At 40.0% G+C, this 20,765-nt stretch overlaps 1 protein-coding gene across 1 annotated transcript in view; it reads right to left on the minus strand.

Annotated features, from left to right (window-relative positions):
• TTC23 (tetratricopeptide repeat domain 23) overlaps positions 1-20,558 on the minus strand; it is an 80,287-nt gene extending 59,729 nt beyond the window's left edge. Inside the window, exons 1-4 of the mRNA XM_022598838.3 lie at positions 20,137-20,558; positions 11,391-11,514; positions 8,270-8,420; positions 7,955-8,080 (exon numbers count right to left, since the gene is read on the minus strand). Of these exons, the coding sequence (XP_022454546.1) occupies positions 7,955-8,080; positions 8,270-8,420; positions 11,391-11,514; positions 20,137-20,316 (581 nt within the window). The 5' untranslated portion in view covers positions 20,317-20,558. The remainder of the gene's footprint in view (positions 1-7,954; positions 8,081-8,269; positions 8,421-11,390; positions 11,515-20,136) is intronic.
• Between the last annotated feature and the right edge of the window lie 207 nt (positions 20,559-20,765).

Here is a 20,765-nt window from a genome sequence, read left to right on the forward strand (position 1 = left end):
TATATTATACAGATAGAGTATTAGAAAAGGGGAAGACCAAAATGCAGTGCTCTAAAATAGTAAAGCTATTCGAAGAAAATGAAAACACTAATTTGAAAAGATACATGCACCCCAGTGTTCATAGCAGCATTATTTACAATAGCCAAGATATAGAAGCAACCTAAGTGCCCATCAACAGATGAATGGATAAAGAAGATGTGATACATATATATTGGGTTGGCCAAAATGTTTGTTTGGATTTTTCTATAACATCTTACAAAAAAACATGAATGAACTTTTTGGCCAACCCAATATATACGTGTGCGCACACACACAATGGAATAGTACTCAGCCATAAAAAGAATGAAATTCTGCCATTTGCAACAACATGAAATGGACCTAGAGATTATTATGCTTAGTGAAATAAGTCAGACAGAGCAAGACAAAAGACAAATATTCTCTATCCTATCACTTATAAGTGGAATCTAAAAAGTAAAAGAATCAAATGAATATAACAAAACAGAAACAGACTCACAGATAAAAAGAACAAACTAGTGGTTACCGGTGAGGAGAGGGATGGGGGGAGGGACAAGATAGGAGTAGGGGATTAAGAGGTACAAACTACTAAGTGTAAAGTAGATAAGCAACCAGGATATATTGAACAGCACAGGGAAATTTAGCCATTATTTTGTGATAACTTAAAATGAAGTACAATCTATAAAAATATTGAATCACTATGAAATTAGTTTCAGTCCACCTGAAACTAATATAATATTGTAAATCAGCTATACTTCAACAAAAATAAAAATAGTAAAGCTTTAGAGGATTCAAATAATAGAAAATAGATAAAGTATATGAAAGTAATCTGTGCCATGTGTTTTTCTGCTTCCCCACATTTAAAAAAATGATTAAAAAAACAGATTTTGTATAAAGTAAGAGCGTCTCTTCAATCGCAGGAATACAGGATGACAAAGAGTGCCAGGAAAAATCAAATTATTTCCTTCTTGTTAAATAAGCATAAAACATTCTAGGCACATAGCATTGAATGGGAGGAACTGACAGGAGACATATCTCCTCTGGAGAGCAGTGGGGTGTTTCCTGGAAGTAGGAAAGGGAGAAGGAGGGTTTTGAGCACATAAGCATTTGTCAGAGGCTTTATGCCCAAAAGATAAGTGCAGAGAAAGTGATTCTTTAAAGAAACGCTGGGACTTCCCTGGTTGGGCAGTGGTTAAGAATCCACCTGCCAATGCAGGGGACATGGGTTTGAGCCCTGGTCCAGGAAGATCCCACATGCCGCGGTGGAGCAACTAAGCCCATGTGCCACAACTACTGAAGCCCACGTGCTTAGAGCCCATGCTCCACAATAAGAGAAGCCACCACAGTGAGAGGCCCACGCACCGCAACAAAGAGTAGCCCCTGCTCGCTGCAACTAGAGAAAGCCCAAAACAGCAACAAAAACCCAACACGGCCAAAAAAAAAAAAAAGAAACATATCTCTAGGTGATGGCATGAACTAAAAAAATAAAAGCTGAGTAGAGCAAGCAAAAGCTAGATTTGGAGGTTATTGACTGGACCAATTAAGGGAGGACAATGGTAAAAGCAAAGGCTATTTACCAAAGTATCAAAAATTCACAATAAAAGCCTTGGGAATGTATTCTGGGAAACATGTGGAACTAAGTAGAATTCCACCATCCTAATGAGGTGATGGCAGGTAGATATAGACACTGCCCCCCTTGCCACTATTTTCTCCATTATCTTCTACCCCCTCCCAGGAAGTACTGGCTAAGGGAGAAACCTCTCCCATGTTCTTTCCTCTCTGGAAAACTTGTGTTAGAATCATTTTCCAAATCTTGTGACTATAGTGAATCTAGAGAAAGCAAGACAAAGAAGCAAACTCGAGCTTAAAACATATACATGTGTATATGTATATACACATATCTACATACAGATATATACATATCTGATTTTTAGCTTAGGTGGTTCGTAAGAGCAAAGACAAAAAAACAAAATGAAACAAAACAGCTTTCTCAAGTCATAGGAAAAAAAAGTACAGGAAAGAATATAGCAAGACAGGGGCAGTCTATCTTATTCTGTGATGTCGGTACTACATACTTTAAAATCAAATCATTTCTAGGATGAAATGGCAGAAAGGAAAATGCTCAATTAGACAGTAGCAATAATAATAGCTACTTTTTTAGGCCTACCACATACCCAGATGCTTTAATGTAGGGTTCATTTCATCACCACAGCAACCCTCTGGGGGCTGATCATTCCCACCTCAACAGGAGACGAGAAGGAAGGACTTGCCCAGGGTCCTTCAGTTGGGAAGGTTGAATGGATGCTGACACGAACCAAGAGCGACCTGATTCTAAGTCCATATTGTCAAATATATCATGTCACATACCTTAGAGATACCTGGAAGGTGTCCTGTTGATGCTCTGAGGAGCATTTACTTATCACAGGCACACTTGAGAGCTAGTTCAGCATAGCAAGCAAGGCCAGGCAAAGTGCTCTCTGGGTAAGCTGTGGAGGACTCCAAAGATGACAAATCAAGCAGTCACAGAGAAAGCTGGGGACAGGTCACATGTTCCAGAGCAGCAGTCTCAATAGGCCATAACCATCATGCCACATAGAAAGATTATTTTAAAAGGTGTGTGTGTGTGTGTGTGTGTGTGTATGTGCACAATGGTGTACTCCTGCCTTTATAAAGACCCTATCTGTCTCTGGGGAATCTATCTACCAGTAACCAGGATAGAAAATAATCCTTAACACTGAAAAAATTTGCTTGCTTTCACTAGTGACTACCTTGGCCCCATTTGAAAAAACAACTGCAACATAGGAACACAAGATTTGGATTCACTCTCCAAAGTTAATAAATAATTACTGAATGAAGTAGTGCTGGAACAGAGAAGGGCAGGTAGAAGCAATGAAGCTTCAGGCCACAGTTAGGGATGGAAGGCACGGAGCGTGAGTCACCCTGCAGGCCTTATCTGTCAGCCCAAGGAGAAGAGAACTGTCCGCCCAAGGAGAAGAGAACTGTCCTAGCCTGATGGGCACCATAAAAGGCGAGGCAGGAGCAGGAAGAGGATGCACTGAAAGATACCCTTTTAAGAGAAACACAAATCCCGCGAGAGCTGCCTAAGAAATTATCCTGGTCTTCCACTTCCAAGACTGGGCAAAAGAAAAAGCCCTTGTGGTTGTGAGCATATTTGTAGAAATGTACAAAACCAAAGCCTTGTTACTTTCTAAAGCAGATCAGTTTGGACAAAATATTCACACTTCACTGAGGAAACAAAGTGATTGCATGAAAACCATGCAGTTTAAACATGCATGTTCCAATGAATATCTTACAGTGAAGAATCAGGACGAAAAGAAGCAGTGAAGTTTAAAACGGCTCCCTTAAACACAAAACTGTAGGACAGCTTGGAACATTAACTTAAATTCTTGTTGGGTATTCAGCACATATGCGTACAAGGCCCGCCATCTGCTGACAAGGTTTGGTACTGATAATTTGGAAAGCACTCAGGAGGGGTGGATTTTGGCAGAGGATAATTTACTCAACTTTACAGCAAGTGCTCAACATTAAGTACTTATAGCATTAGGTCACAACATATGCAACAAATATCATATCTTGGACCTCATATCTTTATATTTTCTGTTTTACAATATAAGAAGAATACCTACTTCTGGGCAGGAAGAAATTCTGGACTGGTCGGCCCTCCCAGTCACTATCCCCTTCCTCCTCTGTTACATAAACGGAATCATACAGTATGAATTCTTTTTAGTCTGGCTTCTTTCACAAACATTATGTTTTTGGGAGTCATCCATCGTGTTAAGCATAGGAGTTGTTTCATCATTTTCTTTGTATGAACAGATCACAATTTATCTACTCTACTGCTGATGAACATTTGGATTGTTTCCAGTCCTTGGCTATTACAAATAACACGTAGCTTTGGACATTCTTGGCTGTGCCTTCTGGTGAACATATGTATGCATTTCTGTTGGGTGTATATTTGGGAGTGATACTGCTGGGTCATAGGGTATTCAAACATTTAAACTTAGTAATAATGCCAGTTTTCTAAAGTAGTTATACCAAATATATTCTAAACAACCACATATGAGAAAACATATGAGAGCACTATATACTTGCCAGCTTGATGTTATTAGGCTTTTAAAAATTTTAGCAATATTAGTGGAAATGTAGTAGTATCCTATGACTTTAATTTTCATTTCCCTGGTGACTGATGAGAAGAATGTCATTTAATATCTTTTTAGTTATGTGGGTATCCTTTTTTGTGAAAAGTCTCTTGCCAGGGAGTTCCCTGGCAGTCCAGTGGTTAGGACTTGACACTTTCACTGCCATGATTCAATCCCTAGCTGGGGAACTAAGATCCCGCAAGCCACAGGGCCCGGCCAAAAAAAAAAAAAAAAAAAAAAGTCTCTTGTCCACTTTTCTATTCAGTTGTTTGTCTTTGTTTCATTGATATATAGGAGTTCTTTACAGATTCTAGACATGAGCCCTTTGTCAATTATATGTATTACAAATATCTTCTTCCTCTTTCTTCTTGTCTGTGGTATGAAACATATGGTGATTTAAGTACAAAACAATATAGCATCAAGCAGAAGGGAAGAGAGAATTAACATACTCAAAGTCCCTTACATTGTCCAGAAAGTGGTTAATTGGCTAATTGCATTAGAGTGTAATAGGTCAGGGATACAAGCGACATATTCTATGGTAATCACTAGAAGAAAAATAAAATAATGTATAACTTACCAGTTAATAGATAGGGAAAGGGATGACAAAAATATTTGACTAAACTAAAGGAAGGCAAGAAAGGAGAAAGCAAGGAACATAAAACTGGTAGGACAAAAGGAAATTTAAAAACTCAAATATATCAGTAATTAAAACAAAAAAAATAAGGAGATTGAAAATTAAGAGATGGAAAAAGGTATTATAGGAAAATTGTTACCAAGAGAGCTAAAATATCAATTTTAATATCAGGCAAAATAGATACAGACATAGGGGACAAAGAAGAACAATATATACTCACAAATAAAATAACAGATTAAGAAGACAGGCTGTTTAATTCTGCTCCCACCCAACAGAATATATCAGAATATATAAAAAAATGACTGGCAGAATCATGGGAAGCTACAAATGGATCAATAATTATAGTTCGAAATTTAAGCACACTTACCTTAAAAGCTAATGTATCAAATTGGCAAAAGGTAAAAATATATATAAATCTGAGTAACAGTTAATAAAGTTACCCTAATACAGATTTATTAGAACCTTAAACACAACAGGTAAAGGATACAATTTCCTTTTGTAGCATACTTGGAACATTCACAAAAATTGACTATGGACTAGGTCACAAAGGAAGCGTCAGTAAATTTCAGAGAGTTGATACTATACAAATATGTTTCTGCTCACAATGCAGTAAAATTAAAAATCAGTAACATCAGAATATCTTGAAAGAACCCCATATATATGCAAACTAGAACACATATCATTTGAATAATATCTGGATTAAAGAGTAATTTATAAACTAAGTTATGTGAGTGATAGTGCTACATGTTAAAACATGTGGGATAGGTTAAAGCAAGACTCACATGGACATTTTGGAGAATATCTTTAATATTTGGGTGGGAAACTCTCAAAGCATAAATCATAAGGTTAAAATTAATGGATTTGACTCTAGAAAAATTAAGTTCCATGCCATGAAGAACACCATAGACAAAATTAATAAATGAGTGATAGATATAAGAAAATATTCGTAATATTGCTAATTTATAATATATAAGAAAATCTCAATTATCAATAAGAAAAGCACAGGAAACCCCAAAAGAAAAATGAGAAAGAATGCTAACAGGCTATTCACAGAAGGGGAATCCAATGGCTAAGCAGTATATGAAGAGGTACCCAAACTCACTAATAAGAGAAACATAAGTAGAATTGAAAAGTAATTAAATAGTACATATATGCATCAAGGTGGCAAAGGTTAGAAAGACCAACAATGCCAAACATTGTTGGGGATGTGAGAAAACAGGAACCCACGTGCCCCACAAGTGGGAATGCAGATGGGTGTAGCAATTGGTCAGTGTGTGGTGAACTTGAAGTATGAGTGTACCCTGTGACCATGCAATCCTACCCTTAGAGTATAAACTCAGAAAAGTCTCTCTGAGCCTCCTAAGTGGAGCTGCACAAGGATGTTCATGGCAGCACCATTGTGGGAGCTGGGAGCTGGGGATGAGCTGAATGCCCACTGTTAGGAGGACAGACAAGCACAGGATGGCAGATGCATTCTATGGAGCACAACAAAGCAGCCAGCAGCAACAACTAAAAACAGTGCTGAGTGGACAAAAGTGAGAAACAGAGTGAGACACATACTGCAAATTTATATAAACCTAAAACATATAAATACAGAAAACAATGCTATTTATTATTCAGAGATACATATTTAAAGACATAAATCATCGTTTAAAAAGGTTATCTATGATCTGTATGTGACAGAATGAGAGTAAGGATCAGAGATGGAAGGAAAAAATCAATTTAAAAAAGCATATCAGGGACTTTCCTGGTGGCGCAGTGGTTAAGAATCCACCTGCCAGTGCAGGGGACATGGGTTCGAGCCCTGGTCCGGGGAGATCCCACATACCGCGGAGCAAGTAAGCCCGTGCACCACAACTACTGAGCCTGCGCTCTAGAGCCTGCAAGCCACAACTACTGAGCCCTCGTGCCACAACTACTGAGCGCTCGTGCCACAACTACTGAAGCCCACGTGCCTAGAGCCCGTGCTCCGCGACAAGAGAAGCCACTTCAATGAGAAGCCCGCGCACCGCAATGAAGAGTAGCCCCCCCACCCTTGCCGCAACTAGAGAAAGCCCGTGCGCAACAACGAAGACCCAACTCAGCCAAAAATAAATAGATTAATTAATTTTTTAAAATGTTAAAAAAAAAAGTGTACCAAAGGTTTGCATGGACTGATGAATTCTCTGCACTTCATATCCAAAAACACTCCCAAACAAACAAATTAACAAGAGTGGACTTATGATCACAAAAATATCTTTAAAAGCATGAGTCAAAGTTAGTCCTTCCCAGCTCCCATTCATATGGAAGCATTAGGTGTGCTCCTTCAGGGCCCTTTCCTTCTTAAAATGAGTCCATTGTGTCCCTGAGTTCTCTTGGGAATCAACCTATACGTATAGTCTGATTATTAATTTACACTGAATTCTTCCAGGCTTGGTTAAAGGCTGCTGCGTAGGTCTGCTGGGGATTCTCTGCCTCTTCTAGAATAGACCTTTCTCTGCCCTCTTCCTCCCACAAACACATCCTTCCAAAGAGTGGGTACATTCTCTGTCACCCCACTGCTCTGGGGAATTGGCTTGGAGTTGGCCTTTGGCGAGGGATAAATGTGCTGACTACCCAAGGCCCCTTCTCCCTCAGGCTCCAGCCACTATATCTCTTCCACCGGGATTTATTTGGTGAGTGTGGGTTGGGGGTAGGGAGAACAAGGAACAATCTTCTCATTCTCATGGATTCAGATATCTCTAAGATCTTTCTCCTTTGAGTCCCTAATCGTAAAATCAATGTATTGAAATATCTTAGACTAGAACAGTAGGGGAAAAAAGGAAGATGGGGGTGTGGGGAGGGGAGGGAAGGAAACAAGGGCAGGAGGAGAGGGGCAGGGAGAGCAGGCAAGAAATAGGAAGTCAAGAGAATGACATCAGGACTCTAGGACCCAGGGTTGGGTATGAGAGCACTACACATTTAGTGAAGAGTGCCACTGACGTACATGCCTTGGTTGTGGCTGCTCTGATGTGACTGTCGTCCTCCTCTTTTAATTCTGGACAATGGCCATGGAGAAGCCACCGACACAGCACCATGCAGAATCTCCTCCTGCCTGAAGACAGAGTCTTCTGGCAAAGAACCTCCAGGAATCACGTATACAAAAAGTCCTAAACTGAAAACTTACCGTGCAAATGACAATTTGATCTGCGTTTGAATTTCTATCCATTCTTCCTTTATAATCCTTCCACATTGCAGCAGCTCCTTTGAAAGTCTCTCTGCTTTTGTCAAATTCTCTGAAGCTTCCTTAAACCTGAGTTGTGTTCAGGAAACTTTACACTTCGTGCTACATTCTGGGGCCCTAGTTCCTGGACATCCTTGGCTCTCATACTTCCCATCACCCTTCCTGAGTCACCTGTCATCTTTTGATTTGGCCTTAAAAATTAACTATAAGCATTATGAACGGTATTTCTATTTGTAAAGATTAGAGGCAAAAGGATACTTTTGAAGGGAGAGTAAGGTTTTCCCCATGGTATGGAATAACTCAACCGAACATTTGAAAACATCTGTATTGTCATTGTAGGGATGCACAATGAAGTTGGTGAGGATTTCTTTGGCTTTTTCTGCATGTTGTTTTGCTTGCAGTGACAGTCCTGTGGACAAAGAAAAAGAAGTCTCAGTTTCTCTTTCATTTCAGCTGGACAGGAATATAGTTATCTCTGGCCAGGGAATCTGATGAGGTCTCCTTCATATATCATCAAGTGGTACATGGAGATATATCGGGACAGCATGAAATACGATCATGACTATAAGAAACAAAGAAGTGTTTCACACCTAGGACTCAAGATAAAAAATTTTTCCCACAATGGTCTTTTTAGAAATAATCAGAATGAGCAGGAAATGAACAGCTTTGAAACTTCACCAATATCAGACGTAAAATGTTATGAATAATTATAAAAAAACAAATGGAATACAAAGACTACAGCATTCTGGGCAGGAAATAAAATATTCATGAATTTTAATCCTGGCTTTGTGACAGCAATCTTAATGAAATACTAAAAATTTTGAATCTTCTGCTCACCCATCCATAATCATAACTTTAGAGAGTTATTTTAACATAATACAAATATGATGGTATCTATAAAAACTGACAAACAATTCCAATGAGGTAAGGGGCTGATGTGCTACAATCTCTTATTTCTATGTGGTAATAGACTGAGACGAATCAAATGAAGTTTAAAAACAGTTACTACCAAGAACTAATTCCCGGTGCGTTCCAGCGTTCTTCCATTGGCATATTCATTTGTGGTAAAGGTGACACTGAGGATCACTATTTAGGTCTCAGGTTTTTTCATTTTCCCATATCCCCATCTTCTTCCCCACAATGACACACCCTTCCACCCACATCCTAATACTCCTGGTCTTACGTTCTTCATTACATGGAATTGTATCTCAAATCTCTAAAAAGAGCTGTCAAATTATGAAATTCATTCTGTTCCTATGTCTATAAAACAGAATATATTTTCTGAGGGAGAAAGTCCAGGGTATGCTATTCCTATAGGAACACTTACAGAATTTTGTCTTATTTTTTTTAAAAGTACACAATCAACCTACCAGAAATTTATTAGTGCCAATAATGTATGCTACATTATAAAAGACATGATGAATTCTGGTCCATTTCCTCAAGAAACTTGAACTCAATCTACAAGAAGCAGCATGGGTTGAGGTTCAAGAACACTAGCTCTGAAATCAGACTGCTCAGAGTGAATTCCCTGCTCCACCACTTACCTGAAATGTTGGCCCCAGCTTCCTCGACTGTAGACAGGGATAATAACATTACCCACCTCATAGCACTGTAGTGAAGATTGAAGGAAATTATACATGGAAAATAGCATGGTGCCTGGCACTCAATAAGACCTTAATAAATAGTAGATACTGCTCTTACTTTAAATTGAGAAAGAAAGACTATAATGCAGAAAGGTAGCAGACTGTAGAAGAAAAACATCATTAAAAAAAATCCCTGATGCTAGGACACTGGTACTGGCAACCAAAATCCTAGGTCTGAGTCTCAGATCAGCTATCTATTAACAGTGTGACCTGAGGCAAGCTGTTTCAACTCAAACTAGTTGTTTCCTCTGAATCTAGAAAATAGGGGGTATAAGGGTATGGTTTGAACTAGATGATCTCCAACGTCCCCTCTGGCTCTAATAGTCTTTTTTTTTTTTTTTTTTAATTTATTTATTTATTTATATTTATTTTTTGGCTGTGTTGGGTCTTCATTTCTGTGCATGGGCTTTCTCTAGTTGCGGCGAGCGGGGGCCGCTCTTCATCACGGTGCACGGGCCTCTCACTGTCGTGGTCTCTCTTGTTGCGGAGCACAGGCTCCAGTCACGCAGGCTCAGTAGTTGTGGCACATGGGCCTAGTTGCTCCGCGGCATGTGGGATCCTCCCAGACCAGGGCACGAACCCGTGTCCCCTGCATTGGCAGGCAGACTCTCAACCACTGCGCCACCAGGGAAGCCCCTCTAATAGTCTTTGATCTAACAGGTAGGAGCAATCTATAATCAGATTTGGCTAAATTTATTGGGTGGCAATTGTGTGCTTAGCATTGTGGTGTTTTTCATTTCTGTTTGTTTATTTATTCACTGGGCCAATCCTGGGAAGTCAGTGCCATCATATCATCATCATTATCATCACTTTTCAATTAAAGAAACAGAGTACAGAGATGTACTCTTGTACCTCTTGTCCTAGGTTGCCAGTCCATGTTTTTGCCTTCTCTGCATCCACTCTCCCTTCCCCTGTTTTCTTTTGAGGATGCCCAGCCCCTGCACACTCAGTCCTTGTGATTTAGCCAAGGCCAGCCTCTCCCCAAGGATCCAGTGGAGCCAAAAGGCAGGTCTAGCCAATCAGACTCTTTTCTTTTCTTTGGCATACAACCCACATCAGCCCAATAAGAATCCCCAAACCCTGAGATTTTGGAGGAGAGACACTCTTTTTTTCCTGGGAATGCTGAGGAGGGAAACCTAAAGTTGCTGGCAACCTTGCTGCCACCACGTGGGCAAAGTTTGGCTAAGAATGGAGCCAATACAGAGAAAAACAGAGTCAAGTGGTACGAAAAGGGAGGAACGGAAATCTGATCACACTGTTTGAAAAAGTGGATCTGGCTAAGTCTACAGTAAGTTTTACCCCTGGATTTTTAAGTGTATGGGTCAATGAATTACCTTTTGTTTATTGTCAGCTTGATTTAGCCTCTTATTTTTTTTGGGGGGGTGTCACTTATAGGCAAGAGACTTTCCATCAATACATACGTGAATGGATCCTATTTTAGGCCCCAACTCTATGCCCTGGGCCATTTCTACAATGCCTTCAAAGCTAACAAGTTAATTATCTCCCAAGAACTACTTTTAAGATCATAAAAATCAAGGCTCAGAGGGCTAAAGTCTTCCTTCTCTTTTTTACATATTGTATTAAAAAATCGTATTGACTCTTTCTGAGAGGAAATAGCTCTCAATGTGTAGAGAGGAGAATGTCCAAGAAAACCTGATCCTTCTAAAGTTAAGTCAAATTTGAGGAAAAGAGCAGAAACCAACCAGCCAATCCTCTTCAGCCTGAGGCAGACTCACCTTTCAGCCGGAGGTAACCCTGAGCCAGGTTAACATGCGCCTCGGCCAGTTTCCAGTGTGAGTCACCATAGCAGATCCTTGTCAGCGCCACACAGCGCACAAGCTCCTGGAGAGCCTGTTTATACTGGAGGAAGGGAAATGGGCTCACCAGTTAGACAGCAAAGCACAAAATCAACTTGTATTTTTATCCATTCAATATACACTTATTGAGTGTTGATTATGGGCCGGGCATGGTTTTAAGGACTTGTGATACATTAGAGAACAAAACAAAGATCTGTCTTGGATGGCAGGATATTCATCAGGTCAGGTGAAATAGACAATATACATTAAAAAACCAGTAAAATTTATAGTACATTTAAATTTATAGTAAATAGTGAAAAACGTTATGGAGTAAAGACGTTGCCCATCAATGAACAGCTACTACATATTCAGGCACAACAAGTGGGCGAATGGTGATAGTTTTCAAATAACGCCCTTTAGTTCTCAATTCAAACACCTTCTTTAGCAGCTGGGATATTAGCACAGCAAATGAGGTCAGCAGGACTTTACAAACAGATTTCATTAAGGGATTAAAGCATATTTTCATCTGGAGCCAGGACAAAGAGAATAGTGAACCATGGATTCTAGCTCCAGGTCAGCTTAGAGCAGCAATACACTCAAAGCAAGACTGGTAGTTTTAAAATACAGCTCCAAAATTCTTTGATACTCCCTCCATACAGAGATGGTGGTCTATGTCCCCTTTTCCTTGAATCTGGGTTTTATGACCGTTTGGCTAAAAGAACATGGAGGAAATGATGCAGCGCCACTTTTTAGACCCAGTTCTTAAAGAACTGGCAGCTTCCACTTTTTACTCACTCTTGGAACTTGTTATGGGCTGAATTGTGTCTCCCACCTCCAAATTCATATATTGGAGTCCTAAGTACTTCAGAATATAACTGTATTTGGAGAGATGGCCTTTAAAGAGGTGAATAAGGTAAAATGAGGCTGTCAGGATGGGGCCCTAATCTAATATGACTGATGTCCTTGTAAGAAGAGAAAGGGACACTAGGAATGGGCACACACAGAGAAACACGTTGTGAGGACACAGTGGGAGTCAAGGAGAGAGCCCTCTGAATAAAATCAACCCTGCCAACACCTTGACCTTAGACTTCTAGGCTCCAGAACTGTGAGAAAATAAACTTCCTTTGTTGAAGCCACCCAGTCTGAGGTATTTTGCTATATAGCAACCCCAGAAGACTAATAACCTAACCACCATTCCATGAAGAAGCCTAAGCGGCCCCACGGAGAGGCCTACATGGAAATGTGTTGGTGGCAGCATCAATCGGTCAACTGCAGGACTACGCCACCCTGTCATCAGATTCTCCACACCTGTTGAGCCCAGCTGATGCTGCATGGAGCAGAGCTGACCAGATCTCACTGAGCTCTGCACAAATTGTGCATTCATGAGCAAAATAAATGGTTGTTTTTGTTTTATGCCACTAAGTCTTAGAGTGTGATACAGTAATAGAGAGCTGGAATAGCAAAAGAGGAGGTGGGAGGTACAAAGCTGAAGGGGGCAAAGCAGAGGAAGAACCGTAAGAACAAGGACAGAGTTGTGGAAAAGACCCAGCAGAAGATCCAGTACACCCCCCACCCCTACTCCCCTGGTCAATGCCTAAGCTCAAAGGACCTGCACTTCCACAAAGGTCTCATGTGAGTTAGAAACACTTTCACCTTGAAACAACATTCCTCTTGACAAAAAATGCATACCCAGACAGTTGACCACAGGACAGTTGCTTTTCTGACCTAGCAAGAGAGGCTGGGGAACACTGTGCTCACTCCATAGTGATGAAGGAAGATGGAGCGTGTGGTTTTTTCCTATAGTAACATTTTTCTTATTACAAAAGTAATACATGCTCATTATCAAAATACAGGTGAGTAAAAAAAATAAAAAATCACCTGCCATCTCACCTCTTAGAGACAACTAGGCAGCTAAATTTCTCTCTATCCTTCATTCCTATGAATCTGTCTATACATATTTTCACCTTTTAAAAATAGGCTTATAAGCTACATATAGGTTTGCAACTTTTCAAAATTTGTGAACATTTCTCCATGTCATCTTCTATGATAATAATTTTTTATGGCTGCAGAGTATCTTATTGTATGGATATATTATAAGTGAGTTACTCAACCAATAGCTATTGAGCACTTAGGTTGTTTTAAAATTTTTTCTCTCTGGACATCCTGTGTGGATAGATTTGCTCATATCCATAAGCATTCTCTTTTTCTTTATAGCATTCTTTTTTTATAGATATAAATTTATTTATTTAATTATTTATTTTTGGCTGCATTGGGTCTTTGATGCTGCACACAGGCTTTCTGTAGTTGCGGCGAGCAGGGGCTACTCTTTGCTGTGGTGCGCAAGCTTCTCATTGCAGTGGCTTCTCTTGTTGTGGAGCACGGGCTCTAGGTGCGTGGGCTTCAGTATTTGTGGCACGTGGGCTCAGTAGTTGTGGCTCTCAGGCTCTAGAGCACAGGCTCAGTAGTTGTGGCACATGGGCTTAGTTGCTCCATGGCATGTGGGATCTTCCCGGACCTGGGCTCGAACCTGTGTCCCCCTGCATTGGCAGGAGGATTCTTAACCACTGCACCACCAGGGAAGCCCCATAAGCATTTTCTTAGAATGAATTCCAACGTGACAATAGGGTAAACGATGTGCAAAATCCTGAGGCTTTGCTAGAGTTTTCTGGAGTGCTTCCTCGAGAGGCTGCTTCCATCCACACCTCCCTTACAGCACGGTGTGTGAGCAGGGAATGCCCCTTACACAGAGCCAAGCACTAGTTGGGGTCTAACTTGCCAATTTGTCAGTTAACTCATTTCTCCTTGTTTTAGTTTGTATTTTATTTTCCGCAAAGCTAGTGAGGCTGAACATCTTCATGTGTTTATTGGCTTTTTGTAGTTCTGCTTTTGGGAAACATCTATTTATTGCCTCTAGAGACAGGAAGTTTAGGGAATGGCTTCCTTGAAGACACACAGCAAATGAATACAGTGTATGAGAAAGAAAGAAGTGATGAAAACATTGAGAAGTCTAGGTAGACAGTTTGTCAAAAAGAGAGGAGGATCTGATCTGATGGCAAATCTGTCCCAACCACAAGTTTCCAAGGAAGGGCTATATGCAGTCTGAGAGTCAGCCTCCCAGATCAGAGCCTTGGTCCTCACTACCTGCATCGGGGACCAGTGCACAGAAAGAGCAGCCTGTCCTCCCTCTGCTTTCATATTTACTAGGATGTGTAGTCCAGATACTGCCTTTTGATTTTCCAACCTTTATCCTGCCAGTTCCAGTGGCTTTAGCCAACAGGCATGGGTAGCAGGTAGACAGAAGAGAGGTATCAGTAGGAAGACAATTTCAGAACTGGGATGAGCCTTGGAAATAATCTAGTCTGATCACCTCAATTTAAAGAAGAAATGTAAGGCCAGAGAGGTGAGATGATTTATCACCGAGTGGTAGAGTCAGAACTCACAGTCAAGCTCCCTGATGCAAAGTCCAGGTCTCTTCCCACAACATCATTCTTGAGTTACCTGAATTTCTTAACCTTCTTAATATTAAAATATGCAACTCTGAGGATCAGTAAGTCTGGCTATACATATTTTAAAATGGGTATTTAATACCCAGATCTTGGTGTCTAAATATCAATGCTATTCTCTTCTAAGAGGAACCAGCATTCCCTGAATCCACAGCTGGAGCAGGGAAATACAAGATGAACCTGAAAAATCTTATTGTGTCAGAAGTTAAAGAAAGAAGCATGGGAACATATCAAGGACTCAGAAGCCAGCTTGAAGGGGCTCCCACTGGCAAATACAAAATAATTTAAGTTTTGATGACGATAATGGATTGTAACATATTTGTAAAACAGGATTTCTTGAACCCATACTGATATAAATAAATGAACAATAAAGTGTGAAGAAGGAAAAGCTCTTCCTCATAAAAAGAATGCCAACAAACAAACGTTGAAAGAATGCTGAAGTCAGAGAATCACCATTTGACAAACATCGTAGTAATAGCTAATTCAGGTGAGAATCATCAATGGATGCTATAAACTAGGGGGTGAAGTTTTAATGAGGAATAGGGTATGTTCACAGTATCAATGAATCTCCCCACAAAATATTAATTACAAAGGGAAGAATAATAATTCTACAGTGAAAACATCTGCCAGATAGCTCCTTAAACCAAGCGATCAAATTTAGCCTCATAGTAATGAGACAAACGGCATCGTACACCTCCTAATATGATGCACTGAGAAGGGCCCTATGTCAGGTCTGTGGGATTTCTGCCCCAAATGCATAATCTGAATCTAATCATAAGGAAACACATGACAAATTCAAATTGGGAGGTATTCTACAAAATAATTGGAGTGTATATTTGTGGCCCCTGCCAAATTCATATGTTGAAGCCCTAACTCTCACTGTAGTATTTGGAGATAGGGCCTCTAAGGCTGTAATTAGGGTCAAATGAGGTTATAAAGGTGGGGTCCTGATCAATAGGATTAGTGTACTTATAAGAAGAGACACCTTTCTCTCCCCCGTCCCCCACACGCACAAAGAAGAGGCCATGTGAGGACACAGCTAGAAGGTGGTGGTCTGCAACCCAAGGGGAGAGCTCTCACCAGACGCCAGCCCTGCTGGCACCTTGATCTTGGACTTCCAGTCTCCAGAACTGCGAGGAGTACATTTCTGTTGTATAGGCCACCCAGTCTGTGGTGTTCTATTACAGCAGCCCAAACAGACTAATACAGTACGTTTCACAAATATTAAGATTGTGAAAGACAAAGACAGCCTAAGTAACTGCTCTAACTGTTGACTATAGTCAACATGACTTCATGGATTGGACCATGGCTGATTTTTTTTCTATAAAAGATATTATGGAGATAATTAGAGAAATATGGATAATGTTTGTAGATTAGATAATAATATATATCAATTTCCTAATTTCAATCATTGTACTATGGTTATGTAGGAGAATATCCTTTATTCTTGGGAAATAGGCACTGACGTATTTAGGGGTAAAGGATCATACATTTGTAACTTACTCTCAGATATTCAGAAAAATAATGACAGAGAGAGAGAGTGAGAAATAAAGAAATAAATTAAATGTTAACAACTGGTATATCTTGTAACTTTTCTATAAGTCTGAAAGTATTTTAAAATAAAAAATTACCAAAGAATGGTATTTTAAGAAGCAAATTATGTCATATTAATATTTTCCTAAAAACATTAAGGCTTCCTAGAGCACTTAACTTAGACCTGCAAGGCAGGTAAGCTGCCTCTCCAACTACATTTCATGTCAGCCTGAAGCTTCCTATCATCACTTCAAACATAGTCATGCTCATGCCAAACTTATAAATTTTATGGCTGCTGTTCCCTCTCCCTAGAACTCCTTTCCCTGAGTTCCTCCATGCTGGCTCCTTCTCTTCTTTAGGTGTCAGCTCAGATGTCACCTCCTCAATGAGGCCCTCCCTTACCTAAGATAGGCCCACTCTGTTTCCTCCATAGCACTTAGCACAATCTCTACTTCACTGGTTTATTTACAATGTCCCCTCAGCTCCATGAGGGCAGGCAAGCTGTTTGTCCTGTTCACTGCTGAATCCAAGGATTCCTCATCTGAACGGCAGAACACAAAAAATGCTTTGATATCATTCTACATGCATAGAAGAGAAGTTAATTCTTTATATACACCAAATGCAGATGGCCAACAAACACATGAAAAGATGCTCAACATCACTAATTATTAGAGAAATGCAAATCAAAACTACAATGAGGTATCACCTCTCACCAGTCAGAATGGCCATCATCAAAAAACCTACAAACAATAAATGCTGGAGAGGGTGTGGAGAAAAGGGAACCCTCATACACTGCTGGTGGGAATGTAAATTGATACAGCCACTATGGAAAACAGTACGCAGGTTCCTTAAAAAACTAAAAATAGAACTACCATATGACCCAACAATCCCACTACTGGGCATATACCCAGAGAAAACCATAATTCAAAAAAACACATGCACCCCAATGTTCATAGCAGCACTATTTACAATAGCCGGGACATAGAAGCAACCTAAATGTCTATCAACAACCTAAATGTCTATCTTCTTTATCCAGCAAATGGATAAAGAAGATGTGGCACATATATACAATGGAATATTACTCAGCCATAAAAAGGAATAAAATTGGGTCATTTGTAGGTACATGGATGGACCTAGAGAGTGTCATACAGAATGAAGTAAGTCAGAAAGAGAAAAGCAAATATCATATAATAACACATATATGTGGAATCTAGAAAAATGGTATAGATGATCTTATTTGCAAAGCAGAAATAGAGGCAGAAACGTAGAAAACAAACGTATGGATACCAAGGGGGAAAGGGATGGGGTGGGAGGAATTGGGAGACTGGGATTGACACATATACAGTATTGATACTATGTACAAAATAGACAACTGATGGGAACATACTGTATAGCACAGGGAACTCTACCTAATGCACTGTGGTAACCTAAATGGGAGGGAAGTCCAAAAGGGAGGGGATATCTGTACATGTATGGCTGATTCATTTTGTTGTGCAGTGGAGGCTAACAAAACATTGCAAAGCAGCCATACTCCAATACAAATTAATAATTATATATATATGTGTGTGTATATATATATATATATATATATACACCAAATGCCTTAGGGCATTAAGGCTTAGTTCTCTTGCAGACCTCTGGTTGAGAAAGGCTGCCAGCTGAGGCCGACATAGCACCCAGCCTGGCACATAGTAGGTACTAAATAAATATCTGCTGCATAATGAATAAGCACACCTTCAAAACCGAATTCACACCTTCTCTCCATAATCCTGCTCTTCTTCCTGTATTCATTACAATAACAAAGGGCTCTGACAAGCCTTGGGTCACCCAGGCTGGCTGAGCCCTAAGTCAGGAATTGCACACACCCCTCTCTGGCTCACTCTTGCCTCTCCAACCCCTATGTCCCCCCCAGTTTCCAGGTTTCATTGATTCATATTTCCAAATTCTTATCAAAAGATCTCAGCATTTTGCAACTAGAGATTATCATACTAAGTGAAGTAAGTCAGAAAGAGAAAGACAAATACCATATGATATCACTTATGTGTGGATTCTAAAATATGACACAAATGAACCTATCTATGAAACAGAAACAGAATCACAGACATAGAGAACAGACAGGTGGTTGCCAAGGGGAAGGGGATTGGGGGAGGGATGGACTGCGAGTTTGGGATTAGCAGATGCAAACTAATATGTATAGAATGTATATATATTTATATATATATAGAATATATATAATATAAAAAACAAGGTCCTACTGTATAACACAGAGAACTATAATCAATATCCTATGATAAACCATAATGGAAAAGAATATTAAAAAAAGAATGTATATATATGAATAACTGAATCACTTTGCTGTATAGCAGAAGTTAATACAACATTGTAAATCAACTATACTTCAAATAAAAAAAAAAAAGATCTCAGCATTTCTAGTGACTCTGCCATATTTCAGGCCCTTGCCAGGATTATTGCAAATATCCTGCAAAATGGCCCTCCTCCTCCAGTTTACCTCCCTTCTCTTCCTCCACCACCCAGTTATCTGAGGTCTGAGGGATCATTCCAGACACTCAGACTTGCTCATGGCCCTCTTCTGCTTATAATCCTATGACAGTCTCCAGCACCCTGAGAAGAAAATCTAAACTTTTCCTGGGTGTTGAACACCTTCTGGTCCCAGCTCCCATCCAAAATCCAACCTCATTTGCTGCCTTGTGTAACTAAAGCCTCCACCCCAGATAGTTCCATATAGTTCCCCAAGCAGCCTGTGCACCCTCAGACCCACAACTCTTGCCCATCTGCCACCTCTGCCCAGAACACTATTGTCCTCTCTCCTACCTGGGGCCAGCTCCTAAGTACTGTTATCAGTGCAGCCCAAATAACTCCCATCCCAAGAAGCATGCCTTAAGTGCTGTCCCTCCTCCAACTCCAGCCCATCCCTCCTCCCCTCACTCCCCATGCTTTGCATCTATACCACCTAAGCTTGTGTTTGTCACAGAACTTATGCTGATTACCATTATCCATCTATCTCCCCAACCAGACCATGAATCCCTCTGAGGCAGAGGCTGTAGCTTTCCCATCTGTGCCCCCAGCACTTGCACAGCACCTGGCACACATTAGGCATACAGTACATTTTTGTGAATAAATGGACAAATAGGGTCTGACACATAAGAGGTGGTAGAGAAATACACATTGAATGAATGAGTAAATGAACAAAACTTTGAAGAGAGATGGGAAAGAAGTATGCAGAGAACAAGATTAGGAGCCTAAGAAATATAAGCTCCATGAGAGCAGAAACTTCATCTGCTTTGTCCTGTATTCCAGCGCCTAGACCTGGCACACAGGAGGAGCTCAATAAATATTTACTGATTGATGGAAAATGACTGTAGTAGGTCAAATCACAACCAGTCAGTCTACTGTACACTTGCCAGAGGTCAGGGAAAACTTGTTTCTTCATTTGTGCACTCATTCAGCAAACATAATGTTGACTGTGCCAAGTGCTGGGCTTGGAGTCCTGAGGTACTACACCCACTCACACTATGAAAAAGGCACTGTCATATTTTCTCTTGTACCAAACTCCTGAGAGTAGGAATGCAACCTAAAGTATCCTACTTCTCAATTACCAGAGTACAGGTATAAAAAGAAAGGCTCCTTACCTCATGACTGCTAGAATAGGACTTTGCTTTCTCTTCACAGAGGTGGAGTTTCTCGCGAGGAGGCTGAAACAGTGCTGTCTGAGGCAGCTTGTTTTGGAGCATTTTTCTAGGTGTTATGCTGACGGCAGCAACAATTTCATCCAGGTGGTTGGATATGTGAGTTTCCTCTGATTCTTGCATATTTTTATATACATTATCCTCTAATTTTTAAATAAGGAAACGAAGGTGTTAATCATAATTTCCATAGTTACTTTTAGAAATACACATTTTTTTCTAGAAATTGAGACTAGAATCTAAGAAACTTTCAACACTATACTCATGACTTCTTTGAAATAAGTAGCATTCTATCCAAAAAGATCCTAGTGGCTAGTACTAACTTCTTTCAGACTGATTTCAAGTTTTAACTAGACCAAACATTCTGTATTCTCACTCTATATCATATGTATATATATGTATGTGTATATGTGTATACACACATACTGATATATTTTATATATTATATATGATATATGTATCTATATATTATATATGGTATATATGTATATGTATACATATCAGTAGGAATCAGCTGAGCCTAAACAGTTCTCAAAGAGCTCAGATTAGATCTGTTGAATCCCGTGGCCTTGAAA

The sequence above is a fragment of the Delphinapterus leucas genome, chromosome 2 (genome assembly GCF_059928025.1).
Source record: "Delphinapterus leucas isolate spDelLeu-1000000601 "Yukka" chromosome 2, BTC_Dleu_Yukka2, whole genome shotgun sequence".
NCBI lineage: Eukaryota > Metazoa > Chordata > Mammalia > Artiodactyla > Monodontidae > Delphinapterus > Delphinapterus leucas.